Genomic DNA, 25,522 nt, shown 5'->3' on the forward strand with positions numbered 1-25,522 from the left:
GGGGGAGCCAGAGTGAAAGCAGTTGAGACCGCAAAGGGCAGTGCTAGAACGGGATGAACCAATGCCGAAGCCAGAAAGTGTAGAAGGACCCGGAGGCGGGACTGCAAAGAGCAGAACCAACTGGGATGTTTTAGGTGTTGTGAAGAAGATGAACAGCCAATAAGGAGGCCAGAGAAGAGGACAGTGCGTAGGCCGCCTGAGCTGTAGGGTGATCAGGCCACTGATCTGTAGAATGTAGGCAGCCCTTAGGAAGAGTACACCTCTGACGGATGAATTTCAGTTCAGTTCAGTTCAGTCGCTCAGTCGTGTCCGACTCTGCGATCCCATGAATCGCAGCACGCCAGGCCTCCCTGTCCATCACCAACTCCCAGAGTTCACTCAAACTCACGTCCATCGAGTCGGTGATGGATGAATTTACGTTCTCCTTAATCCTCTGTGACTCCCTGTTGCCCCAGGAGTGTGAATGCCCAGAGCCCCTGAGACCTAGATTGCATCCTCATGTGAAACCTAAGAAGGCACAACGGACCTCTCCTGTCGCAGTTACTGGGCCTGCTCGACCCAGCTCCGAGCCTTTCCTTGAGCTGTACCACTAGCCAAGAATGCCCCTGATTATCATCTTCAGTATTCTCCAGACTTGGCATCATTCTTGAGTGAATGGCCAAATGAGAGTCAGAGCTTTATGGGGAAGATTAGCTTTTTCTAACTCCAGCTCAGAAACACTGAGTGATGACTGTATGCATCCAGGAGTTGGTTGAGCATGTTGGCAGACATTGACTAATGTAATCACAAACCAGAGCCCTGTCTTTCTTGCCTGACTCAAACTCCACACCCCTCAGTGGCCTCAGCTCCCTTCTTTCTGTCTCGGTCTCTACTCCTACTGTTCCCTCCTCCAAGAGTACTGCTCCTTCTTGGTCATCTAATGAACTCCTCTCACTCCCCTTCCACTCTTACTTTGAAACCCTGCCTCCTGTGGGAACGGAATTGTAGCTTGTGTCCACTGAACATGACATGTTCTCCCTCCATCCTGGGAGGATTTTTCTGAACACCCACTGTATGGAAGGTTCTGACTCACAACATCCCTAGGAGAAAGGCAGTTCTCCCGGCGGGCTCCCCTCCTCAGGTCTGTGTCCAGGATAGGGTCATGGGCCAGGAACTAATATGTTTAGTTGCAAATAACAGGGAAACCCACACAAAATAATATGGGCTTAAACAAGATAGAACTTTTTTTTTTCTCACCTAAAATTTCAAGATGTTAAGTAGTCCAGGAAGTCCTTCATCTGTGTCCTGGTCTGGCCTAAGACTGTCATCCTTCAGCAAATCCTGTCAGCTCTCCATTTGCTATATTTCCCAAATATGCCCTCTCCCACTCCCTCCACTGCCAGCACCATCATCAGTCACATGGATTACTGCAGTAGCCTTTCTCTCACTGATGCCTCTGCTTCCACCCTCACTCCTACAGTCCATTCTACACTCAGCAATCAAAAGGATCCTGTTAAATCCTATGACAGTTCACATCTCTCCCCTGCTCACAACCCTCCCATGGCCTCCTGCTCATTCAGTAAAAGCCAAAGTCCTTACCATGGGCTATAAGGTCCTGTATGGTTCAATGCCCCTCCCCCCAGTCCCCTGTCTTACCTCACCTCCTACCCGTTTCTCTCACTTGCACCACTCTAACCACACGGACCTCCTTGGTATATTTTGAGCAGATCAGGCACACTCCCACATCAGGATCTTAGCACTGGCTATTTCCTCTGGAATTGCTCAGATATCATCTACATGACTCCCCCCTCACCTCCTTCAAATCTTTGTCAAAGGCCCACTTCTCTGCAGACTTTCGCCAGCCTCTCTATTTAATCCCGTCCCCTCTCCCATAGAAGCCTCCTCTGCGAGAGGATGTAGTCCAGTGCAGAGAGGTGGTGACCCTGACCTCTGCCCACTTGACCCCTTGGTCCTCGCTGTGCACGAGTCCTGGCCCCCAACAGCAGCAGCATCACCCCTCACTCAGCCTTCTCCCTCCTTTTCTGGTGCTCCTCTCACAGAGTGAGAGGAAGGGTAGGGGCCCTGTGGGGAGGATGCAACCCACACCTTGGACTCTGAAAGGGAAAAAAGAGCCCCCTCTCTCAGGAGGGAACAGGTCCTGGGGCAGGGAATGGGGCCTCAGCTTCTAGAACTGACCTGGTTTACAGTTATATAGTTCAGACCCCCCAAGTCCACAAGGAGCAAGGGACATCCGTAAAGTCAGACTCCTTCCTGACAAGCCCGTTCCTCACCCCATCTCTTGCTCTTAACCACATGCCACATCTTTTAAGCTCCTGCTGTATGCAGGATCCCTGAAGGCCTCCAGCCTGAGACCTTACCCCACTTGGTGCCTCCCCTGGCTGCTCGGCACACATGGGCCATCTTTGGGTCTCAGACATATCTTACCACCTCAAATGCCTCAACCAGTGAAATTGTTTTGAACTAATGGTAGGGAGATTTGGGTTTTTTTTTTTTTTTCTTTATTGTTGTTGGCTTTTTTTTTTTTTTTAGGTCTTTTTTCTCTATTCACTTTTTTTTTTTTTCTTGTCTTTACAAAGCCAGGCCACCAGGCCCCTCTGCACTTTTCCAGAAAGGTAAGTCTGAGTGGAGGAAAGAGGCTCTCCTTCTTTTGAAAACTTGAGAGGGAATGGGGAGAAAAAGAAGTGAAGGGGTTGGGTCTTGGACAGGAGGTTTATACCATGTGAATAAGCTCTTCCCAATTTCTGTTCCCCAGGCCTGAAGCCAATCTTGCAGACGGGTTGGAGTAGACATTGGATGGCAGAACCCTAGGCTCTGCAGGGCACTGGAGTGCTAAGGGCAGAGAGTCTCAGCCATGGCTTATCTGGAGAAGCCCGAGGGCTGCTCACACCTGTTGAAGATTGATTGGAGGGAAAGCTCACTGAGGTGAGGAAATGCAGCCACCAAGTCTTGGACAACCTGAAACCTTCAAGCCCCCCGAAGAATCTCCAAATCTCAGAACCTCCCTGTCATTGCAGCCTAGAATTTAAAACGTGAGACCATTGTGCTCAAGGAAACATGGGGGTTTCAAACTCCACCACTGATGGGACACAGGGCCCCTATTCACCAGCTCTGTGATCCCAGGCACATTGCCAGACTACCTCATGTCTCCGTTTTCCCGATATGTATAACCGCCGTGATGACAGATGGATCTCCAAGGGCTGTGGTGAGGATTGAACATGATTAGTTGTGAGAAGTGTTCAGTGCTGTGCCTGGCACATGGAAAATCTGAGATAACTATCAGCTATAGGGATGATGGTGGATATTTGGAATACTAAATCCTTAGAAACTGGGATTTGTCAGAGTAGAAAATTACAAAGGCTGAGGGCCTCAGAAGCATCAGAACATGATGTACCTGACCATGAGAAGTTTGGTGTCCCAACGGGCCTCTCCAGGCTTTGCAAGGATGGATATATTAATACTGGGGCCTGGTTGGGACCTTCCTGGTAGGGCAGCCTCTGGGTCAGAGTTCTCAGGCCCTAAGATATAATGAGGCAAGACTTTTCTCCCTTTCCTCATTCAGTGATGTTCAGTGGATTCTGGGAGTGATTCCCAGACTCTTGGATTCTGTGAATTGTGCGGGGGTAGGGAGGGACTCCCTGCATTTTTTCTCGGTAAATTAACTTCTATGCCCCTCAGTCTCAGAAGATGGGTTGCAAGAATGTCCAGAGCTCCTCATCCTTGGGCAGTAAGAGCGTGATGACCATGTCAGTTCCACTTAAGGGTAAACAGGCCTGGACCAGAGCAAGGCCTCTGGAAATGCAACCCTATTTCATTTATTTCCCTGGCATTTCCCATCCATGCATAGCCTGTAGTTCGTCTCTCCCTTTCCTCGGAGACCCTCACATATGCCTTCACTCATGGGGTGGCATCTCTACTTGCCTGAGAAGCCCCTGTGATTTATTTGAGTTCTTTTCCCTTTTTTTCTAACTCTACACAATTGTTTTAAAAACTGTGGTTTCTCATGAGCCTTGTTATCTCATTGATACCTCTCACCTCTGTAGTGAGGGGAAGAAATCATATTTTCAGATGACTCGTAAAGGGCAAAGAAAAAACCCAAAATTTCAAAATTTCCGTTTAAGTCTCATAATCAAGAAGAGAAGAAACAGAGCAAGCGAGTGAGAGAGAGAGAGAGAGAAGAAAAAACCTATGAGAACCCCCCCCACCCCGTGATTATCAGCGTACACACTCATCAAAAAAAAAATTGGATTATTAGAAGAGAGAGGTCTGTGGCTTCCACACCGTGGTTTTTCTTCTCGGTATAAAAGCAAAGTTGTTTTTGATATGTGACAGTTTCCCACAAGCCAAGCTGATCCTTTTCTGTCAGTCCAGTTCACCAAGGTGAGTGTCCCCACTCTCCCCCACCAGATGTGGGTACAACGGAAGAGACGACAGTGAGGTAGGCATTGAGGGGATCGGGGGCCCTTGGGGACTGTCAAGACGCACACAGCTCCTGTGGTCCTGGTCAGGTAAGGTATTATTTACAGTAATAATAGTAATAACAAACGCCAGAAGACTGATAGATAAGCACTTAATCAGTGCTGAGGCAGAGGCAGAGATAAATAAATGGATCAATGAGTGGATGGGTAAGATATTTTAAATATATCAACTGCCAATCTTTATGAATTGCAGAGCTTTGAACAACTTGAAATACTATCCAGGTAAAACTGGAAATTTCAATTACGTCTGTGGCATCTCTTCGGCTCTTCTCTCTTGATACCTCCCATACCTCTCTGTCTCATTCTTTTTATGTTTCTCTGCCCCACTCTTTTTCTGTCTTTTCCTGGAATGCACACTCTCCATCCCTCTGTCTCTCTCTGTCTCTGACCATTTCCCCTGTTGCTGTCTCCTCCATCTTGACCACACTCCGTCTGTCTCCTTTCCTCCGTCTCTCCCACCACCTTTCCTATTCACTCATCTTGCCTTCTCCCTGCCTGCCTCCCCACACCCCAAAGTCTAGCACTGAACTTTGTACAGTTGGTGGTTAATAACAGTGTGTTAAATAACGTTGAGAAGGACATTTACATTTTACAAGAATGAGCTTCAATTCTGTTTGCCCTGATCAAAAGAGGAGTTGGGTTGGGCTGAGCCCTTAACATGAACTTGTGCTCGCACCGCATGATGAGAGCCTCCTGGGGGGCACTTCACACCATTGTCAACCATGGTTTAGCTGCAGGGTCATACCCTTAGGACCTGGTGTGTGTATGTGTGTGTGGCCAGGATCCATGTCCAGTAACAGAGTAGATCATTCAGGGTCCGTGTGATTTTGTCTCTGCAGGCTTAGCAAGTGCTCACTGAGTGTTAACTGTATTTTTTTTTAAACCAAATTAGAATCATGCTATCTGGCTATCTGTTGATTTTGTTTCTGCTTTATTCAATGAATAGGAGCATTTTTGTAGGTCACTGAAAAATGTTTCAACATAAAATGATCTTTTATAACTGTCCAGACTATCTTCACTTTGGTGTGAACCACGGCTGGTTTAACCAAGTGCTGATTTTTGGACATTCAGGTTGTTTCTAGTTTTTCCCATAATCATCCCTGATTAATCCCTCGAATTCCTACAAGTCGAGTGGCTAGGGCAAAGGGTTTGTGCATTTTTAAGGTTTCTGACCTTTTCTACAAATTGTTCTCCCAAAACGTTGTCCTGTTTTATGTTCCCTCTACTTGAGCTAACCATGGGTGGGTATTATCATTTTTTAGTCCTTTCCCAACATAACAGGTAAGAAAAATATTACCATGTTGTTGAAATTTGCACCTTTTGATAATACTGTTTGTTGACCATTCATGCTTTTTCCCCCCCAGTTGTCTGGTCATGTCCTTAGTCCTAATAGGGTGTTCATTATTTTAATTTATTGATGTGTCACAGCTCTTTATATAAAAGGATATTAACCTTCTCTCAGCCATACATATACAGCAAATATTCTCTCTCAATTCATCATTTGCTGAAGTTGTTTTTCTATTTCTGCTGTTTTGTGATGCTTATGATGTTTTTATATTGTCAACGAGGTTAGTCTTTTCTTCTGTGGTTACTGTCTCTGGTTTTATGCTTAGAAAGTCCTTTCCCACTTGAAAATGAGATAAATGTTCACCTGTGTTGGCTTTTCTTCTCTTTTATGGCTTCATTTTTTCCATTTACTTTAGAGGTTAAGAGTGTGGGTATTGGAGCCAAACTGTCTGGGACAAACCCAACCTCAGCCCAAGCAATCTGTGTGATTTTTAGCCAGGCATCTAACCTCTCTATACCTCCATTTCCTCATTGGTACTGTGATGGTTATAATAGTACCAACCTCAAAGGGTGGTCGCAAGGATTAAATCTCTCAACCTTCTTAAATGCTTAGCATAGGGCCTGGCATACAATAAACCCAAGATCAATATAAGATATTATTATTTATCCCTTTAATGGATCTGGAATTTATTTTAGGGTATATGATGAGGGTGACATTTCACACTAGGCAGGGAGGGGTTGGTGGGAAAATGGACTGGTCAGTCATTAACTTTATTGTCCCCTTAATTATCCCAGAAACATTTGTTAAACAGTCTCTTTCAATGTCTCCTGGTTTGAAATGCCACGTGCCACATTCATCACAACTCCATTCCCTGTAGATGTTTTTGAGCTCAAATACATGGTCTGTATTTGAGCTTTTCCCCTTCTGTTCCCCCTCAGTGTCTCTTCTGGTGCCAGGGCCACAGCATTTTGTGATTGTTGCTCTTCACTACAATGTAGCACCCACTGAAAGCCCTGGCGCCTTGCCCTTTGTTATTCCTTTGTTATTGTGGAATAACAAAGGATCAGTTCCTCCAGCCAGAGACCAACAACTGTTCTTACTTGGAGCATCTCTTTCTCTGTCTCTCTCTGTCTCCCTCTCTCTCTTTCTCTGTCTCTTGCTGTCTCTCTTGTCTGTCTCTTTGTCTCTCCCCATCTCCCTGTTTCTGTCTCTCTTGTTCTCTGTCTTTGACGTTCTGCTCCTGTGGGTTCCTTGCTCGTCCTCACTGTCTCTCCTCTCTCATTATCTTTCTCATTCTCTTTGTTTCTCTCTCCGAGTGTCTCTCTCTGTCCCACCCCATGTCTCTCCCATCTCTCTCTGTAGCTGTTGTCCTCTGGGTCTCTCAATTTGCCTATGTCTGTTTCTGTCTCTCCTTGTCTCTCTGTATCCCGGTCTCCAGCTATTCCCCTGGATAGAAGGGCAGTATCGAATCAAAGGCCTGCAGACACCTAGCCGCTCACCCAGACACAGAGCACAAGGCCCCTGGCCCTCATCCACTCCATACCCCTCCCCTTCCCAGCATACAGAGGGGGCAGATTGAGGCCGGGAGATGGGCAGGAAGATTCCATGAAGCCCTCACAGAGACATAGTGGCAGAGCTGAGACCCGAGCTCAGATCCCGAGACTCTCAGAGGGGCCCTGGCTCTGTCTCTCTCCCCAACCGTAGGCCTCAGACTACTCCTCGGCACCCATCACAGGCACGGGGGACCCTGGGCTGCCTCCCATCTGCTGCCATTCTCCCTTCAGCCCTCTCACAAGTTGGACCCTCAGGGTCACAGTGTGGGGCCAGCCTCACAAGAGCTAGGCTGGGTGGGGTCCCAGGGCCCCATGAGTCAGGAAGCCTCATGGCCAGAGGGTGGTGATACTAGAGGGACATCAGTCGGTCTGTTTGTGAGTCTGGCTGTGGACAGGGCTCAGCCATGTCCCCAGAGTTGGCACTGGTCCCTGGGACTCTATCCTGGAGCCCCTCCAGAGAGCCTGATGGTGCACTCTCTACTGGCAAAGACCAGGGCCTTTCCTGCTCCCACCATGAGGTCCTAGCCAAAGGTGTGCTGGCCTCAACGTCCCCTTCCTTCCCTCCCACATCTCTGGCATAGTGGCTGTGAGTCTGGGAGCTTTGTCCCAGAATGGACAGGAAGACAGACCCTTCACGGGTCCATCTACTGGTCACTGACATTTCATTAAGCATTTAGTACACATTAACTTTGGAAGATGGGTACTATTATTGTCTAAATTTACATTTGAGCCTGAGGAATGTTACAGCTGGTTAGTGTCAGAGCCTGGTTCCAGGCTGGGGGAAGCAGAGGATGATTCTGACCTTCCTGCTTTCCCAGAACTTAGGAGGGAGGCCGAGGGGAGGCTTGCTGCAATTCCAGGCCTGGTAGGCAGGAGGCACTGTGAACTTAAGGAAGTTCCAGTGAATTTGGGCACCAGGGACGTAGGCCTTCACATACTGAGAAACTGAGCCCATGGACCCCACAGAGTCTGTGGGTTCGAGATTCTGGGATCGTTTGAATCTAAGAAATAATGTTCTATGATTCTAAGGTTCTGGCATCGTACCATTTGAAGACTCCGAGGGCCCCAGTCTCTGTGGGGTCTACATGGCGCTCCCCAAGCGTCAAACCTTGGGCCTCTCCATGGCCCAAGAAGGGCCAGGTCTACAGGGCCCAGGGCTCGTCATGGTGGCCAGATGGACGTCACTCACCACATCCGCCAGCACCCACATCACCCCACCTGGGCCAAACCAGCTGCAGGACGGGATGGCCAATTCTCGGAATGAAACCCGTGGGGTGGGGTACCTGCCCCCTTCTTTTCCTCCTTGGTACTGATGAAGCCCAGTGCATCCGGCCGCCATGACGTCAATGGCAGAAATATCTGGGGAAGTCGGGGGCTGTGACAGCAGGGCTCAGATGCAGACCCCGATACGAAAATACAATCTGTGTCCCAGAAACATCCTCCATGTGGCTTCTGAGAAATAGTCAGAAAGGGACGCCCCAACAGACAGTGCAGGAAGCCGGCTGCCCAGTCTGGCCCTCCAGGTACCCCACCACCAGACAGACCATATCCACGGCCCCTTTCTGAGAATGTATCTATGCTGCCCTGACTCAGGTGGTTCCAGATGTATCTGGGGAAGTGGTTTCTTATATGCTCTGGCCAAGGGTCCAGGCAACTGGAGAACCGACCACAAGCTAGCCTTGTGGACCAGGCCAGAGCGCTGGGAAACATTCATGCATCCACCAAAACCGGTATTGGTTTGCTCAGGTCTTCTGTGACAAAGTACCACAAACTAGGTGGCTTACACCACAGAAACGGTTTGTAGCACAGTTCTGGAGGCCAAAGTCCGAGATCAAGGTGTCGGCAGGGGTGGTTCCTCATAGGGGTATGAGAATCTGTTCACGCATCTTTCATAGCTTTGGATGGTTTGCTGGCAGCCTGATGTCCCTTGGCTTGTTCAAGCCTCACCGTGATCTCTGCCTGCCTTCATCCACTCATTCATTCACTCACGTCTTCAGGGTCTTCGACAGTCTCTCTGGCCCTTGTTCTGAGCCTCCACAGACCCAGGCTCTTAATTCTCAGGCAGTAATGCCCTAAGCCCCTGAAAGACTAGGGGTTTAAATACCTGGATTCTTACCCCTACTTCCTTCAGCACCATAGCTCTGACACCCACTGACAGCAAAGAAAAAAAGGAGCTACTGCCCCCTCAGAACCCTCCCTTCTACTCCCCAGGTCTGCTCTCAGCAGCTCTGTGCCCATCCCAGTGCTGTGGGGTGAGACTGGGACATGAACACACACACAGACACACACACACTTTCTGGAGAAAGAGTTCTCAAGTCACCATGGGGCTGTGGGACACTGTACCTGGTTAGCCACTTCCATAGCATGGAAGTTGGACTTGGCAGTCCCTTCCAGTTCTGGCTTCCTCTCAGACTTGGATTACATGAATCTGAGAAACCAAGGCCCTGCCCATCAGAGAGTGTAAGGTTCTGGAGCCATTTAGGAGAACTTTCTGGACGGGGCTTTCTGGATAGGAAAAGGAGCAAGCATTCTGGGTAGGTCGAATAGCATGAGCAATGGCTGGGAGGCAGGCCTGCAAAGCAGAGACTGGGGTAAACTCTGGTGGGAGCCAAGTCAAGGAGCTTGTACCAGCCCTGGCTCAAGAGAATCTGTATTTCCTCTTTTCTGGTACCTGCCCTGCCAGCTCCGTGCAGGGTGGGAGCATGGAGATGATCTTAGAGATGCCCGTCTAAGCTCCAGACTTCTTCACTCAGCTCCTACCCGGCCTTGCCACTTGCACATCTAATGCCAGACTTTCCATGTCCCTCCACACCTGGATCATGACCCCCTACCCTGCTCCCCCATCCCAGGTCATGTCAGCTCTGTCCCTCCAGCTGCCCAGCTAACACCCGTAAGTCACCATGACCCTCCCTCTCTCACCTCCCACATCCAAGCTGCCATCCAGTTCTCCTGACTCCACCTTCAAAACATAACTCAGCATAACTCACCACTTCTCACCATCTCCACTGCCATCAGCCTGGTCTGGACTGTTGCTTGCCTGGACTATTGTAGTAGCCTCCTCACTATTCTCCCTACTTCTGCCCTCACCTCCCTAGAGCATCCCCCTCTTACAGCAGCCAGAGGGATCTTTTGACTCCATGCCCCCCTCTTACTCCCAGATATGCCCAAGTCACTGGGGTAACAATGCTCCCAGGAGAAAATCAGAACCCAGTCCTAGCAGGGTCAGCAAAAGTTGTGTGGCTTGTACCCAGTTCTGGGAGGACAGGAGGGCGGAGGTTTGAAGTCCACCACTCAAGTGCTGAAATCTACCCTGACTGAAGCCCCCAAAACCAGCCTGAATTCCCCAGCAGGGTTGTGCCAGTGTGTGCGGGCAGGCTGTGTACTCGGTCTATGTATGTCTGCACGGGGGGTGTGCTTTGAGCCATAGTAGGCACACCTGTGTCCCTGACACCAAGTATGTGTGTACACAGGCACACACATGTGACCAGAGCTGGGGTCCCTTTGGGACAGTCCCTGGCCAGTGCCTGCTCTGACCAGAGAGGGTGTCCACATGGTTCAAACAGTTGAGTATTTCATACACGCACAGCCCAGCACACATGTAACTTCCTTCTTCTTGTGTCCCTGCAGCCTGCCCTTGAACAAGGACCCAATGCCCAACCCCAGGCCAGCCAAGCCCTTGGCCCCTTCCTTGGTACTCAGCCCATCCCCAGGAGCCTCGCCCAGCTGGAGGGCTGCATCCAAGGCCTCAGACCAGCTGGGCACCAAGAGCCCAGGGACAACTTTCCAAGGCCGGGATCTCCGAAGCGGGGCCCACACTTCCTCTTCCTCCTTGAACCCCATGCCACCATCACAGCTGCAGGTAAGGCCTAGGGTCCAGGATAGGGCAGGCAGGGTGGGGCACCTGGGCCTACAGGTGCCGACCTTTACTGTGGCACTGGGAGGGGGGGCCCAGCTGGGGCACAGGAAGTGGTTTTCTGGGTCCCAGGCAAGTCTGTGACTTATGCAGATGTCACAGGGCCAAGAAAGTCCCCACATAGCAGGTCTCAGAGATTCGAGGCTCTCACCAACCTCCCAACCCATATCTCAGGAGAGGAGACCCCATCATCGTCCCACAGGCATAGCCGTGTGTGTCTCCACCCCCATGTGACAAAGGGCTGGGGGCCCACAGAGGTAAGGTGACGGGATGGAAGCCAGCTCCGAAACTTACTAGCTGGCTTGACCTTGAAACAGTCACCCAGTCTCCCTTAGCCTCAGTTTCCACATATGTAAAATGGGGATGGTCATAGTACCCGGTAGGCAGGGTTGTAGTGAGGAGTATAGGGATTAGACATGTAGAACGAGCATAAGGATAGCATGTCACCCACCTGCCTTCCCCCAGATGCCCACAGTACCCCTTGTCATGGTGGCACCCTCCGGAGCTCGGCTGGGTCCCTCACCCCACTTGCAGGCGCTCCTCCAGGACAGGCCACACTTCGTGCACCAGGTACCAGCTCAGCATGGGTAGGGAGGGTGGAGCAGGCGGGAGAACTGGGGAGGGGACCAGGTTGAACCACAGCCCTCATGTGCCCCCAGCTCTCAACGGTGGACGCCCATGCCCGGACCCCTGTGCTGCAGGTGCGCCCACTGGACAGCCCAGCTATGATCAGCCTCCCGCCACCCACTGCTGCTACGGGGCTCTTCTCTCTCAAGGCCCGGCCCGGCCTGCCACCTGGTAACTGTACCCCACAGTTCCACAGAACCCCAGAGCCCCCAATCCTTGAACTAAAGCAGTGTGGGCTGCTGAATCACGGCCCTCGGGGGGCCAGAGGGGTCAGGTCTTATCATCTTGGAAACTCCAACCTCTCAAAAATGTCAGAATCTTAAAGACGCAGAATGTCAAAATCCCAGAACCACAGATCTTTTGCAGTTAGTCGAAATGTCAGCACAGTCTTTGAGCTGTTCTACAGAAGCTTTGGAGGTTAGGGACCACAGAGCCCCCTGGGAGTCTGGGCCTGCTAAACTCAGGGCGGGGTCGGAAGCTCAAAACAAGAGGCCTGGTCAGGGCCAAGCTTCAGAGCCTGGCACCCAGAGGTGCCCTGTCCCCCCTGCAGGAATCAACGTGGCCAGCCTGGAGTGGGTTTCCAGGGAGCCAGCACTCCTCTGCACCTTCCCAAGCCCCGGCATGCCTAGGAAAGACAGGTCAGTGCACAGGGCTGGGAAAGCTCCCTGCCCTGCCACGCCCGCCCCTGACACTCTTTGTCCCCCCTAGCACCCTTTCGACTGTGCCCCAGGGCTCCTACTCACTGCTAGCAAATGGCGTCTGCAAGTGGCCCGGATGTGAGAAGGTCTTCAAGGAGCCAGAAGACTTCCTCAAGTGAGTGAGCCGGGCCCACCAGGCCCATTCTGGTCCAGGGGTGGGGGTCAGTTTGTGGGAGGTCTGGGGGTGCAGGTTTCAGCTCACGCCTCATCCTGATAGGGAGTAAGATGAAAGAGGCAAAAGCTGAGACTGTGGGTTCAGAGCCTGACTCCATCACTCATGGGCTCTGATCTTGGGCAAATTACTTAGTTTCTCTGAGCCTCAGTTTCCTCATCTGTATAATGGGGCATCACAATAGAGGTGTGTGCTGATTGCCTCCATTTTACAGACGAATAAATTAAGGCCAGCGAGGTTGTGTCTTGATCAAGATCACCCAGCTTCTGAGTGATAGCCAGCCTCCAGAATCCACACTCCTAACTGCTTTGCCCTGCTACCCTGTCATGCCAACACACCAGCCTGATTTTATTGATCCCTGAAGTCCCAGATCCTCACAGTGGCTGTTGCTGCTTCCTCTCAGCCCCATCACACACACACACACACATACACACTCTGTTTCTCTCTCTCTGTCTCACACCCACCCCCTTCTCCAACCATACCCAACTATCAGTGGCAACTCAGTGCATCCTGTCTTCACGACCAGGCCTTTGGACAGGCGGTCCTCTCCATCTGGAATGCCTTTCCCACTCTCACTTACCTGGCCCGCTCTCAGCTCACTACCCATCCATCATCATCTCCAGCACCCTGGCCATAGAGTAGATGCCAAGTGGCATGCATTGAAGGAATGACAGGTGTGAGAGGGAGACTGAGGTCAACAGAGGGGAGGGAGGCTGAGACTCTGAAGAGACCTTCCTCCCAGAGAGTCTGAGCCCTTTTCCCTCAGAATGTTGAGCCAGAAGGCTGGGCCCACCATGGTCACCCGCGTGGACTCTTCCCCCTACCCAGGCACTGCCAGGCAGACCATCTCCTGGATGAGAAGGGCAGGGCGCAGTGTCTGCTCCAGAGGGAGGTGGTGCAATCTCTGGAGCAACAGGTGATGTGGGGGTGTGGTAAATGGTCAGTCCACCCCATGCCAGGAGCCAAGCTCACCCAGGAAGGGGCCTGGCCTGAAGGAAGGAAGGGGGCAGGGTACTCCCAGGGAAGACCACAGCCCGGGCAAAGAAGTGGAAGAGAAAGAGCAGGTCAAGGCCTCACTCTGTGCCTGTCCTCACAGCTGGTGCTGGAGAAGGAGAAGCTGGGTGCTATGCAGGCCCATCTGGCCGGGAAGATGGCCCAAACCAAGGCTCCATCTGCGGTGAGCCACCCCAGACCCCACAGGTGGCACGGACGGCTGGGCAGTGGGAGAGGCTCCTGCAGGGTGCAGGGGACCTATCCTTGCACCCAGGTCCTGGGATCTCTGGGCCCCCGTCCCCAGCTCCAAACACATCCAGACCTGGGAATCTGTCACTTTCTGCTTACAAACTCTCTGATCTTAAGATCCCCAGACATCACGATCTTGAGTTTGCAAAGCAACAGCAAATCACCCAACACTGAACACAGACCACGTGCTGCTGGCAGAACCACCTATATAACTCACAGGGCCTGGTGCAAAATGAAATCACAGGGCTCGGATTTCAAAGTGATGATTGCAGAACATTAAACAAAGTGCCGGGCCCTGGGCACCTGCAGTGATCATATAGCCAGCCCTGGGTGTCAGGCATTGTTTCTGAGCACTTTGGTGATGTTACCTTATTTAATTCCTCATGATGCCTGTGTGAGGTATTACTATCATCTCTACTTCACAGTTGAGGAAAATTGAGGCCAGGGAGGCTTAGGTGACTTCCTCAAGGTCCCAGTTGGGTGGCAGAAGAGCCCAATTCAACCCTAGCTTGTGGCCCCATCACTGGTGCTCTACACCCATTTGTCCACACCTCCACTCTAATAAATATGGTTTGTGCTGCTTTGTCGGATTCCACATCAGAGTGGAATTGAGGACGCCCTTGCTTTTGTTAATAAAAACATTTATTTAAAACTAAAGTGGAAAGTTTAAGCCTCTGGGTCACCAGCCCCTCCCTCTTCCCCCAGGCATCATCTGACAAGGGCTCCTGCTGTATCGTAGCCACTGGCACCCCAGGCACCACCGTCCCAGCCTGGCCAGGACCCCAGGAGGCCCCCGATGGCCTGTTTGCCGTGCGGAGGCACCTCTGGGGCAGCCATGGAAACAGCACATTCCCAGGTAAGGGTGGTGCATGTCCTACACGGTGCCCCCTGACCCCTCATCTCCCTAACTGGTACAAGGTTGGGGACCACTCTCCCCTGCCACTGCCACCCAGCCTTTGGGAAATGGCAACTGCTTGCAAAAGCTTCCTCTCTGGAATTCCATGGCCTCCAAGCCCCCATTGTGGTCTCAGATGTCTAGCCCTGTCTTCCCTGGAGGTTGGGACTCACTCACTCTGAGCTTCAGCCACTCACTCTATTTGGTCATCAGGAGGGAGAGAGCTAGCTTAATAATTCCCAGGGACTCTTTGTCTCCCCACCACCAAGAAAAAGCAGGGTGACTTGCTGAGCTCCCCAATCCTCTGCCATCCACAAGGTCTGGGCTATGGGTTTAACAGGGATCAGGGCCTTTGAGTGCCCTCCTGGCCCCGCCACTTAACCAGTTACATCCCTTTGGTGTGGAAGTTACTACTTTTAAACCCTGGGAAGAATAAGCCCTATAGTGGTGGGAGCAGTGTAAAGAGGAAATGGTATCATTTACGTAGAGTGCTTAGCCAACAGTGATTGTGATCCTGGAAAGAGGTGTACACGGTGGGATTTCAGGCATGCAGACTCAACAGCTGGTGGAGAGCAGAGGGTGGAAGAGGGAGTGAGGAGTTCCCAGATGGCCCCTGATCCCTCCCCACCTCTTGCAGAGTTCTTCCACAACATGGACTACTTCAAGTTCCACAACATGCGGCCCCCTTTCACCTATGCCACCCTCATCCGCTGGGTAAGCGGGGTGCCAGGCTGAGGAGAAGGAAGAGAGGGCTGGGGTGGAGGACCTTCCCCTCACCAAACACCCTCAGGGGGCCTCCTGTGTGAACAAACCCATGCCTTAGATGTGATTCCCCATCTACACCCCAAACCCACACCTCAACTGCTATCCAAGCCATGGCAAGCCAAGAGCCGGCCCTAAATCCACCCCTTTCCTAACGACCACCTCAACCCCATGCCTAACTGCCTCCTGGGCCTATAAATAGCCCCCAAACTAATCTGATCTCTGCCCCTTCCCCTATGCCCACCTCAGGTTCACCCTAACTCCTTCCTCAGCCCTGACGTACCCTAGTCTGTCAAGACATCCCCCTGCTAGACCCCATCCCTAACCCCTTCCCACCTCACCCCATCCCAACCCCTTCATCTTAATCTCCCTAATGCCTTCCCCAAAGCTTCACCAGATCCCACATGGACCTTCATCCCAGGCCCACACCTAACCCTACACAACACCACTCATTCACCTGCCTCACCCCATCCAAACCCGGAGGCTCACTGCAGCCATGATCACCGACCCCTGACGCAATTCCATTCCTAAATCCCAGCAGATCAAATTCCCAGACCCTCAGCCTCACTCCACACCCAATCCCATCCCTGATCCTTAAATGACCACACACAGTCAAGACCTAACTACAGTCCAGACACACGAAATAACTAGGCCCATCTCTGCCTCCTGACCTAATGCTACATGTCATCCCACCCCTCGCCCCTTGACTCACCCCACCTCATCCCCAGCCTGACCCTTAACCAGTCACTTATCTGACCTCTAACTCTGCTGGGCCCTTTACTCCTTCCAAACCCTAACTGTACCCCACCCCTGGCCCTTAAACTTCCTAAACCCTGAAATCTCACCCTACCCCCATCCCAAGAGCTCCAACTCCACCCCAGAAATTTAACTTCACTCCAGCCCTGACCCTGAACCAGAAGCAACTCCAACCTCAGCCCTGATCCTTCACCTAACCCCATCCCAGCCCCACCCTCACCCCACTTCTAACCCTGTCTCTGACCCGTCACCCCTCACTATCTCCCTCCCTTCCCCTGTCCCCACAATTCCACCCAGGTCAGAGGCCAGCCCAAGGTGGGCCAGTGCCCCTGTCAGGCTGCATTTGGGGGAGCAGCTCCCCTCACCCCCACACTCCCTAACCTCCAGGCCATCCTGGAGGCTCCTGAGAAGCAGCGGACACTCAACGAGATCTATCACTGGTTTACACGCATGTTTGCCTTCTTCAGAAACCACCCAGCCACCTGGAAGGTGAGCTTCTTTGGACGGGGCAGTGGCTGGGAGGGCCTCAAATGCCACCACATGTGGGCCTGGGAGGGGGCTTGGAGGCGTGTTGGGAAAGGGCAGGAGGTCAGTTTGGGGTGGGCACTGCTGGCATCAGTGCATGACTGCCTGATCCCCCCACCCCCTGGCCCTGGCCCGGCTGGCTGGTTCTCCTTGCACAGAATGCCATCCGCCACAACCTGAGCCTGCACAAGTGCTTCGTACGCGTGGAGAGCGAGAAGGGGGCTGTGTGGACCGTGGATGAGTTTGAGTTCCGCAAGAAGAGGAGCCAGAGGCCCAGCAGGTGTTCCAACCCCACACCTGGCCCCTGATCTCAGAGCCAAGAAGAGAAGGGAGGACAGGGGAGGGGATCGAAGTGGCTGGGGGCAGGGGTGACCAGCCCTGGACATGCCCGCAGGGACCAAGAAGTAAGGTGTGCACTGTCCTGCCAGTCAGGGACCCCACTCCCCAGCTGACCGCCCTCTTGGATCACATGCTCTGCACCAAGGATGCTCAGAGGGACCCCAGGCCCAGCCCTGCACCCACTCCCCAGCCCCCTGCGATGGGCTCTTCAGCCAAACTGAGACTTCACAGTCACACACACAGCCTGCCTCAGTCACTCTCACAGATGACCTTGGAGCTGGAAAAGGACACATAAGAGTCACAATCCTGTCCCCTGGACTCGATGCAAACCCCCAAAACATGAAGAGCCTGCCTCAGTACACTCACACCACCTCAAGTTTGCAGTCACACAGTCACACCCACACACAGTCAACCCACGTCCCCCAAAGCACATACCCACAGCCGGCTTCCAGGCCCACAGGTGCGGTGTCACATGAGGCAGGCCCTGACAACAGCACAGCAGCAGCATTGGGACCTTCAGGATGTCAGGTTCCAGAAAGCCACCCAGACGCATGCACGCAGGTCACACACGGTAACGCGTGGCTCCCGACACACATGCTTGGTCACACAGACTCTGAACTCACCAGCACGTCTCATGTGCACATGCACACCCACACAGCACCCCGAGGGGCCTCTGGAGTCCCAGGCAGACGCCCAGGGCTACACACACCAACTCACCAAATGTATCCAGCGTCTCACCTGCCACCCACCCCTCCCCCACCCTGAGCCCTGCACCCTCTTCCATGCCTCAGCTTCGACTGCAGACAGAGCCCCTCATTTATTTGAGATCCAAGACCCCAACCCCCGCCCCGTGCCCTTCACAATAAACTGAAGCCAAGCTCCCACACTCTGGATGATTGCCCCAGATAAGGGTCGGGGTGAGGTGGGCGAGGCTCTGGGGCCAAGGCTACAGCAGGAGGAACCCGATGGTAATCAGAGGGCACAGCGAGGGCCAGTGCTGCCAGCACTCCACATCCCTGCCTGAGGCCGGGGGCAGACCTCTGGTGGGGCTACTCAGGCCTCGCGGACCCGGCCCAGGAGCCCAGCGTTCTCCTGGCGAAGGGCTCGGTAGTCCTCGCGGATCTTGTCCAAGTTGCTGAGGGTCTTCTTGCCCATCTCCGTCTCAATCTAAGGCAATGTGAACCACAGCCCTTTAGCACACAGGGCCCCCTTCTCAGTTCCTGCTTGCCGCCAACACCCCACTGCAGCCACTCAGGGCCCCACTGTGCTCCTCCCACCCCCTGCCCCAATAACAGCCTGCTCTGTCCCACCACCAGGCCTTAGCAGATGTCACCCATCCACCTGAAGCATCCTTGGCTGCGTGGCAGGATCACCCAGCCCATACTTAAGCTGAAGCCTCTGCCAATGGCCCTGGAGGCAGGTATGAGGACCCTCAGGACGGAAGGCGGGGGTCAGAGCAGGCCACTGGGCGGTTCCAGGTCACACAACCAGTTACTAACGGGCAGGGCTAAGACCCCAGCCATTGGCTAGGTCTGGTCCCACAGCCTCTCTGTCCCCCGGCCTGCCTTGCTGAGCCCTCCCACCCCCTGGCCTTACCTGCTCCTCCAAGTCTCGAACCTCCCTCATGATCGTGCCTGTGTCCTCGATGGTCTGGATAAGCTGGCTGCAGTTCTGGGGACAGCAGGAGTGGAAGGCTTACACCCAAATTTGTCCCCTCCCCAGCCAGCCCCCAGGCACACTTCTCCCCTCACCTCATGCAAGGCAGCTAGATACTTGTAGGCCTTCCGAACAGCATCGTCCTTTTTGGCATCCTGATGAAACAGGGGATCTTGAAGGTGTCAGTGGGCTGTCCTGCCCCACTCCCACCCCACCCCCACCTTCCCCCAACAAGGCCACCCATTTCCACTCCTCTGACTTCACCTTCCATGGGGCAAAGCCAGGCGCAAGCATCACTGTAACTATGAGACTCACACCTGGTCCAGGCCCACCCACCCCACCCCTGCACCCAGCCCAGCCTGCCCTAAACCTTGAACACAAGTTCATCAGTCACTGCAAACGTCCGGTCCAGCTTCCCAGACAGAGAGTTGATTTCCTTCTGAAGCTCCTTCGTGTCAGACAAGATCTGGCAGAGACCAGGGTACCCGTGAGCCCATGTCTGGGACAAGCAGCCAGCCAGCTGAGGCCATTCATATTCATGCTGTCACATCTAGACAGGCTCAGGGGTGGCTGGAATGGACTATGTGGGGCTGTGCTGTGCCAAGTATGGCCAGATAGCTCTGCCTTCCATAGGGTGTAAGGTCCCTGTGTCACCCTGCAACACACATCCTGCCCTTGGGCATGTCTGCCTGCGTGACCCACCTTCCACAGCCACAATGGTGTACCTTAGTGATCTCTTCCTTCTGCTTCCGGATATTGCCCACAATCTCCAGGATGCGCTGGGTATAGGCCAACCGGGACACATCTTTGGGCAGGGTCTCAAGCTCTGACACCTACACAGAAACAGCGGGTGCTCCCCTTGGACCCACACCTCCCCCACTCTGAGCTACCCAAGGCCCCCACACAGGTCTTTGGTTGTTGGTTGGTCAGTCGCTTCAGTCATGTCTGACTCTTCGACCCCATGGACTGTAACCCGCCAGGCTACTCTGTCCATGGGGAGTCTCCAGGCAAGAATACTGGAGTGGGTTGCCATTTCCTTCTCCAGGGGATCTTCCCAGATCAGGGATCAAACCCATGTCTCCTGCATTGGTGGGTGGATTCTTTACTGTCTGAGCCACCAGGGAAGCTCCACGGGTCTTACCAGCTGCTTGTAGACCTCCTCCTTCCGGCGGGCTTCTTCTGCAGCTGCCCGAACGCTCTGGTGCAGCTCCTGGATCTCTGCCAGCCGTCGAGAAGATTCCAGCTGCCAGGGTCCCACAGAGAGAGGGTAGTGAGGCAGAGCACAGGACTAGCCCCCTAGGGAGGGACTGAACCTGCCCCACCCATGGTCTGGGACCCCACCACCTACCTCTCTGCAGTCCTGGAGCTTTCGGAGGTGGCGGTACTCAGCGAGGAGCGGGACCCGGTGCTTTTCCCACTGACCCGCCAAGTGGATGACCCGCTGGGCACTGCTCTCTACCACAAGCTGGAGGGTGATGGTGGGAGGGAGGCTGCAGATAACACAGGCTGGGCCCGCCCAACTCCGACCCTCCCAGCCCAGCCTCAGCACCAGCCCCACCTGCAGCTTGGCAAGGTTGGCAGCCCCGTCGGGCAGCAGCTCCACCGCCTGGCTCTTCAGACGCAGGGCTTGCTCACGCTCCACGATGCTGAGCTCACTCTGCCGACACTCAGTCTCCACCTGGCACCCCAGAAACCCTTACTCCCAGTCAGTGGGGGAGCCCAGCCTGCTGGGCCTGGAAAGCCCTGGCCTAGCCCAACCCCAACAGATGACAATACATCCCTCTAGCCCTTATGTCTTCCCAGGTGGCACTAGTGGTAAAGAACCCGCCTGCTAATGCAGGAGATGCAAGAGATGGGGGTTCGATCCCTGAGTCAGAAGATCCTCTGGAGGAGGGCATGGCAACCCACTCCAGTATTCCTGCCTGGAGAATCCCATGGACAGAGGAGCTACGGTCCATGGGGTTACAAAGATTCACAACTGAAGTGACTTAGCATGCCCCTATAGGCCCCTCAGACCCCTCCCAATAGCAACAGAGACATATAAGCAGAGACAGGCACCCACAGCAGACCCCTCTGACTCCTTGACCTCAACACTGACTCCCCTGGAAGCCCCGAGGAGGCCCACAGGCCCCTCCAGTTGCCCATGGACAGTCACACCCCTCCCAACTCTCACAGACAGCAAGGCACCTCTAACCCCTACAGGTCCCACATCCCCCTCCCACTCCCCCTGATTCTCCTGAACCCTCAAGAGTCCCACAGGTCCCCCAATGGCTTCCACGAATCTTTCTGACATCTGCAGACCTCTACAGAGTACCCTCAGCCCCCACAAGTCCCTCTAAGCCCCCTAAGCCCGACCTCAGCGGGCAGCCCCTCCCCAACCCTCACCTGCACAAGGTTGATTCCCAGCGTCTTCATGTTAGCTTCAACCTCTTCAATGTTGTGGTTCACCCCCTCCAGCTGCTCCCGAAGAGACTCCAGCTCCTGCTCCTGGGCTGCCCACGTGTCCTGGTAGACACAGGCCAGGCGATGTGGGGGTGTCAGGCCCAATAGACAGCCAAGGGCCCAGGACACCGCCCCACCCACCATTGCTCTGCTCACCTGTTCAGGCCGCTGGGAGGTGGCCGGCACATCTGACACCTGGGCTGCCTGGGCCTCAGGCTCCTGGGGAGGGAGGAAGGAGCATCTTGGCTGTCGGGGAAGGCCCAGGCCCTCACAGCCAACCTCAATACCCCCTGTCGGCGCCCTCCCAGCACAGTACTCATGTACAGTGCACTGATGGCTGTCGGAATATGTGTGAGGATCAAAGCACTCTCTGTGACCTTAGACTGGAGTGTTTACTTATAAAAAACCTCCCTGACCCTGACACAGCTCCTGCCCACCTGCCCATGAAAGGGGTGAGGGCCCCTCCGGGTGACCATCCAAGAAGAGATATCCAGAAGAAACTCTGCAGAGAAAGCTGAGCTTTGCACAAAGAGCAGTCCTACACATTTACACGGCTCCCACCCCTGGACCCTTTCTCCACAGAAGTTCCCAAGAAGCCAGGGGACTCCTCTGGGTACCCACCTCAGTGGGGAGCAGGCAGGTCTGGTGGGAACAGGGGCCTCTTGTGTGGAGAGAGTGTGGTGTGTATACATACAGCAACCTTGGTGCCATCAGCATGCCCTAGCCCCACCTACCAGATGGAAGGTGAACTTCTTGGAATGTGTGAAGCGGGAGCCTTTGGGAGTACCAGGCCTGGCCCCAGCACCCCAGGCCTGCAGCACTTCTCCCAGGTCTCGGGCTTGTTGGGGGGGCCCTGGCCGGCCCCAGGTCTGGCGCAGATGCTCGGCCAGGTGCTTCTGTAGCCGCTGCCGCTGAGCCCGTGTGTCCTCCTGGAAACAGTGGAAGGGGGTGGAGGTCTGCTGGGTACCCGAGGCCCTGCCTCCACCAGGGAGCTGCCTGACAAGGGGCCACCCCCAAGTCGCACCCACCCTCCAGCCTCTCCAACAAGAGGACCCGGCCCCACTGTCTGGGCCCACCAGCCTGGGAGCTCCCTGAGGACAGCCCCATTTCTCTCCACCCACTCGGCTCTCCACAATGGAGGAGGCTATGGGAAGGGAGACAAGCTTGCAGCCCCCAAATTAGAGACCAACACTGAAAGGACATGTGGGGACAGAGTGGAGACTGAGTCAGATGAGCTGGGAAAAGAAGGGGGCGGAGGCAGAGTGGAGCAGAGAGATATGAAAACAGAGGCAGTTTTGAGACAAATGGAGAAATCTGATTGTGAACTCAGTGTTGGATAGTATTAAGAGGTCACTGTTCATTTTCTTAACTGTGAAGATGGCCTGCTGGTTGCATTAAAAAGTCAATGCCCTGGGGCTTCTCTGGTGGCTCAGTGGTAAAGAATCTGCCTGCCAATGCAGGAGACACAGGTTTGGTCCCTGATCCGGGACAATCCCACATGCTATGGAGCAACTAAGCCTGTGTTCTAGAGCCCATGGGCCACAACTACTGAAGCCCACATGCCTAGAGCTTATTCTCTGCAACAAGAGAAGCCATTAGAAGCCTGCATACCACAACTATAAAGTAGCCCTTGCTTGCCACAACTAGAGAAAAGCCCACGCAACAAAGACCCAGCACAGCCAAAAATAAATTAAATAAATTTTAAAAACTTATTTTTAAAAAGTGAATGCCCTTTTGAATCACGAGATGTCTGCCTAAGTATTCAGAGTTAAAATGACATGATGTGTCCCCCCATTCTGAACCCCCCTCCCACCTCCCTCCCCACCCCATCCCTCTGGGTTGTCCCAGAGCACCAGCTGGGACACATGTACACCCATGGCTGACTCAAGTCAATGTATGGCGAAAACCACTAAAATACTGTAAAGTAATTGGCTTCCAATTAAAATAAATAAATTTTTTAAAATGACATGATATCTTGAATTTGCTTTAAAATAATACACACAAAAAATAAAGAAGAGATGAGGAAAGATTGGAAAAATGCTTGGATCTTTTTTTTTTCTTTTTGGCTGCACCACAGAGCTTGCAAGATCTTAATTCCCTGACCAGGGATTGAACCCAGGCCTGGCAGTGAAAGCACAGAGTCCTAACCACTGGGCTGCCAGGGAAGTCCTGCAAAATGCTTTAATTGAAGGTGGATGATAGGGCCATAGGGCTCATGAAACAACTCTCTCTACTTCTGTGTTTGAAGTGCCTGTAAGTTTTAAAATGAGAGAAAAAGATAAAGACAGAACAAATGGCAGTGGGGGAGGCAGAAAGGGACAGTTATAGAGGTAGACAAAGTGGGGAGGGGATGGAGACAGACACTGAGGTGGACAAAGGGGATATAGGGACAGATATACAAGTAGACAGAGGTGGGGAGACAGTACAGAAATGAGACAGTGGTGGGGAGAGAGAAAGAGGGGCAGCAAAACCACAAAACGAGAAAGCCAGTGGTGGGAAGAGTTGGTCAGAGATCTGGAGGCTGTAATCGGTGATGACGACACAGAGAAAGAGGAAGCGAATTAGGGGCAGGAAGGAGGTAACAGAAGCAGGGAGAAAGGGAGGAGATCCTGATGGCTCTGGCTGCCCATGCACGACCTTTGGTGGAACATCACCCTCGGAGGAGAGCAGTATTACCACCCATGTGTCAGAGCAGGACACCGAAGCTCTGAGGGGCCATACTGACTTGTGTGAGGACTGACTCTCTGGCTCCAGCGTCCTTTCAGGCAGGGAACCAGGTAGTTGCACACAGAGAGGAAACAATGGAAGAAAGGGACAAAGTGGGGAAAAAAGAGGGGCAGAGGACTAAAGGGAGATGAAATGGGAGCTGTAGGGAGGAGCGGCCTCATCAGCGGGGGCCAAGCACCAAGCAGTACCTGGGCGGGGAGGCGGGATGTCCGGTGGCCCCAGTCCTCGTCCCCAGCACGGTCCCGGCCTGTGTGCTGGCAAAGCTGGATGGCATGGTGTTCGAGGAGCGAGGCCGCCCTGGCAGCCGGCTGGGGCACCTGGGCAGGAACTGGTAGCAGCAGGGGACCTGCCTGGAACTCCCGGGACTCTAGAAGCAGCAAGAGTCAGCCAGCCTTCCGGCCTCACCACACGGGCAGGCCCACCTCTGCCCCTCCCTTCAGCCCCTCTCCACAGCCTCCTGCTCACCTCCTCTGGAGCTCAACTCAGGCATGACCAGCCTGCTGGCATGGAAAGGCTTCTGGTGGGCTGAGCCCTGGTGGGAGAGCAGAATCAGAGAGCCTCTAGGGTGAATCGTGTTTGGGGGTGGGCAGAGGGAAGGGGCCAAAAACCTGAGCAAACAATTGGGGACAAGGCAGGCAGGGCAGTGACAAGCAATATTAACATGAGTTGAGGGGTCCCACCTGGAGGTACTGTAGTTTAGGAGTGCGAAGGAGGGGTGGGACCCAGGGCAGGGCCAGGTGGTCCCGGATCCGGCTCCCGATGGCCCGGAGGAGGATAGCAGATTCACCTAGGGGAGAGGGGAGGGGGTATCCATCAGGTAATAATGCCACAACTCCAAAAATGCATACACCCTGGGAGAGCAGCCTGACCCCCTCGCAGAGATACATATCTATGTAGCTATCATTTTCACAGTCATTCAAGGAACACTTATTAAGCGCCTACTCTGTACCAGTCCCCATTCTAGACCCTTAGGCTACCTCAGTGAACAAACTGATAAATATCCTCCTGCCCTCCCAGGGCGGCAGGCTGATAGAGGCATGACCGAGGTCATAAGTACAATGTAGAAAACTGGCAGGTGGTTGTCAGGAAAGGAGGCTAAGGACCAGGGAGAGGAAGATATTGTTTTGAACAAGGCAATCCAGGGAAGGCCTCCCTCAGGTGACACATGAACAGGAAACTCCAAGGGGTAAGGGAGTGAACCATGAGAGTAAGTACCTGGGAGAGTAAGCCAGCAGATGCAAAGGCCCTAAGGCTGGAGTGGCCTGATGTGTCTGAGGAGCATCACTGAGGCCAGTGTGGTTAGAGTGGGGGCAGGCAAGGCAGGAGGTAAGGCCACAGGACCCTTCCAGCACCAACTCCCCACCTGGGTCAGCCCAAGCCCCAGTTCCCTCCCCATGACCTGTATCCCCCTCCCCACCCCAGTCCTCCCACTTAGCTCTCCCTAAGACACAT

At 53.6% G+C, this 25,522-nt stretch overlaps 2 protein-coding genes across 6 annotated transcripts in view; one reads left to right on the forward strand and one right to left on the reverse strand.

Moving 5' to 3' along the window:
• The window catches only part of FOXP3 (forkhead box P3), a 19,561-nt gene extending 1,432 nt beyond the window's left edge, over positions 1–18,129 (forward strand). The window contains exons 2-14 of one of the 4 annotated variants that reach the window (XM_086386320.1): positions 2,577–2,612; positions 2,753–2,922; positions 10,944–11,175; positions 11,695–11,799; positions 11,889–12,027; positions 12,407–12,494; positions 12,565–12,669; positions 13,555–13,642; positions 13,823–13,903; positions 14,674–14,824; positions 15,501–15,577; positions 16,769–16,870; positions 17,065–18,129. In XM_086386320.1, the coding sequence (XP_086242446.1) occupies positions 2,852–2,922; positions 10,944–11,175; positions 11,695–11,799; positions 11,889–12,027; positions 12,407–12,494; positions 12,565–12,669; positions 13,555–13,642; positions 13,823–13,903; positions 14,674–14,824; positions 15,501–15,577; positions 16,769–16,870; positions 17,065–17,214 (1,389 nt within the window). In that variant the 5' untranslated portion in view covers positions 2,577–2,612; positions 2,753–2,851 and the 3' untranslated portion in view covers positions 17,215–18,129. Of the gene's footprint in view, positions 1–2,576; positions 2,613–2,752; positions 3,203–10,943; positions 11,176–11,694; positions 11,800–11,888; positions 12,028–12,406; positions 12,495–12,564; positions 12,670–13,554; positions 13,643–13,822; positions 13,904–14,673; positions 14,825–15,500; positions 15,578–16,768; positions 16,871–17,064 lie in introns of all 4 variants that reach the window. The other 3 variants (XR_015158393.1, XM_086386319.1, XM_086386321.1) reach the window with 3 other exon arrangements.
• The window catches only part of CCDC22 (CCC complex scaffolding subunit CCDC22), a 15,089-nt gene continuing 7,610 nt past the window's right edge, over positions 18,044–25,522 (reverse strand). Inside the window, exons 4-17 of one of the 2 annotated variants that reach the window (XM_086386316.1) lie at positions 24,751–24,857; positions 24,536–24,602; positions 24,259–24,437; positions 22,078–22,272; positions 21,500–21,562; positions 21,287–21,406; positions 20,460–20,579; positions 20,250–20,366; positions 20,043–20,144; positions 19,627–19,734; positions 19,272–19,367; positions 18,997–19,056; positions 18,842–18,916; positions 18,044–18,412 (exon numbers count right to left, since the gene is read on the reverse strand). In XM_086386316.1, the coding sequence (XP_086242442.1) occupies positions 18,299–18,412; positions 18,842–18,916; positions 18,997–19,056; positions 19,272–19,367; positions 19,627–19,734; positions 20,043–20,144; positions 20,250–20,366; positions 20,460–20,579; positions 21,287–21,406; positions 21,500–21,562; positions 22,078–22,272; positions 24,259–24,437; positions 24,536–24,602; positions 24,751–24,857 (1,523 nt within the window). In that variant the 3' untranslated portion in view covers positions 18,044–18,298. The remainder of the gene's footprint in view (positions 18,413–18,841; positions 18,917–18,996; positions 19,057–19,271; positions 19,368–19,626; positions 19,735–20,042; positions 20,145–20,249; positions 20,367–20,459; positions 20,580–21,286; positions 21,407–21,499; positions 21,563–22,077; positions 22,273–24,258; positions 24,438–24,535; positions 24,603–24,750; positions 24,858–25,522) is intronic. The other variant, XM_086386317.1, reaches the window with a different exon arrangement.

Source organism: Bos grunniens, chromosome X (genome assembly GCF_055505025.1).
Source record: "Bos grunniens cultivar Pamir isolate PY7600 chromosome X, Bosgru_T2T1.0, whole genome shotgun sequence".
NCBI classification, from domain to species: Eukaryota; Metazoa; Chordata; class Mammalia; order Artiodactyla; family Bovidae; genus Bos; species Bos grunniens.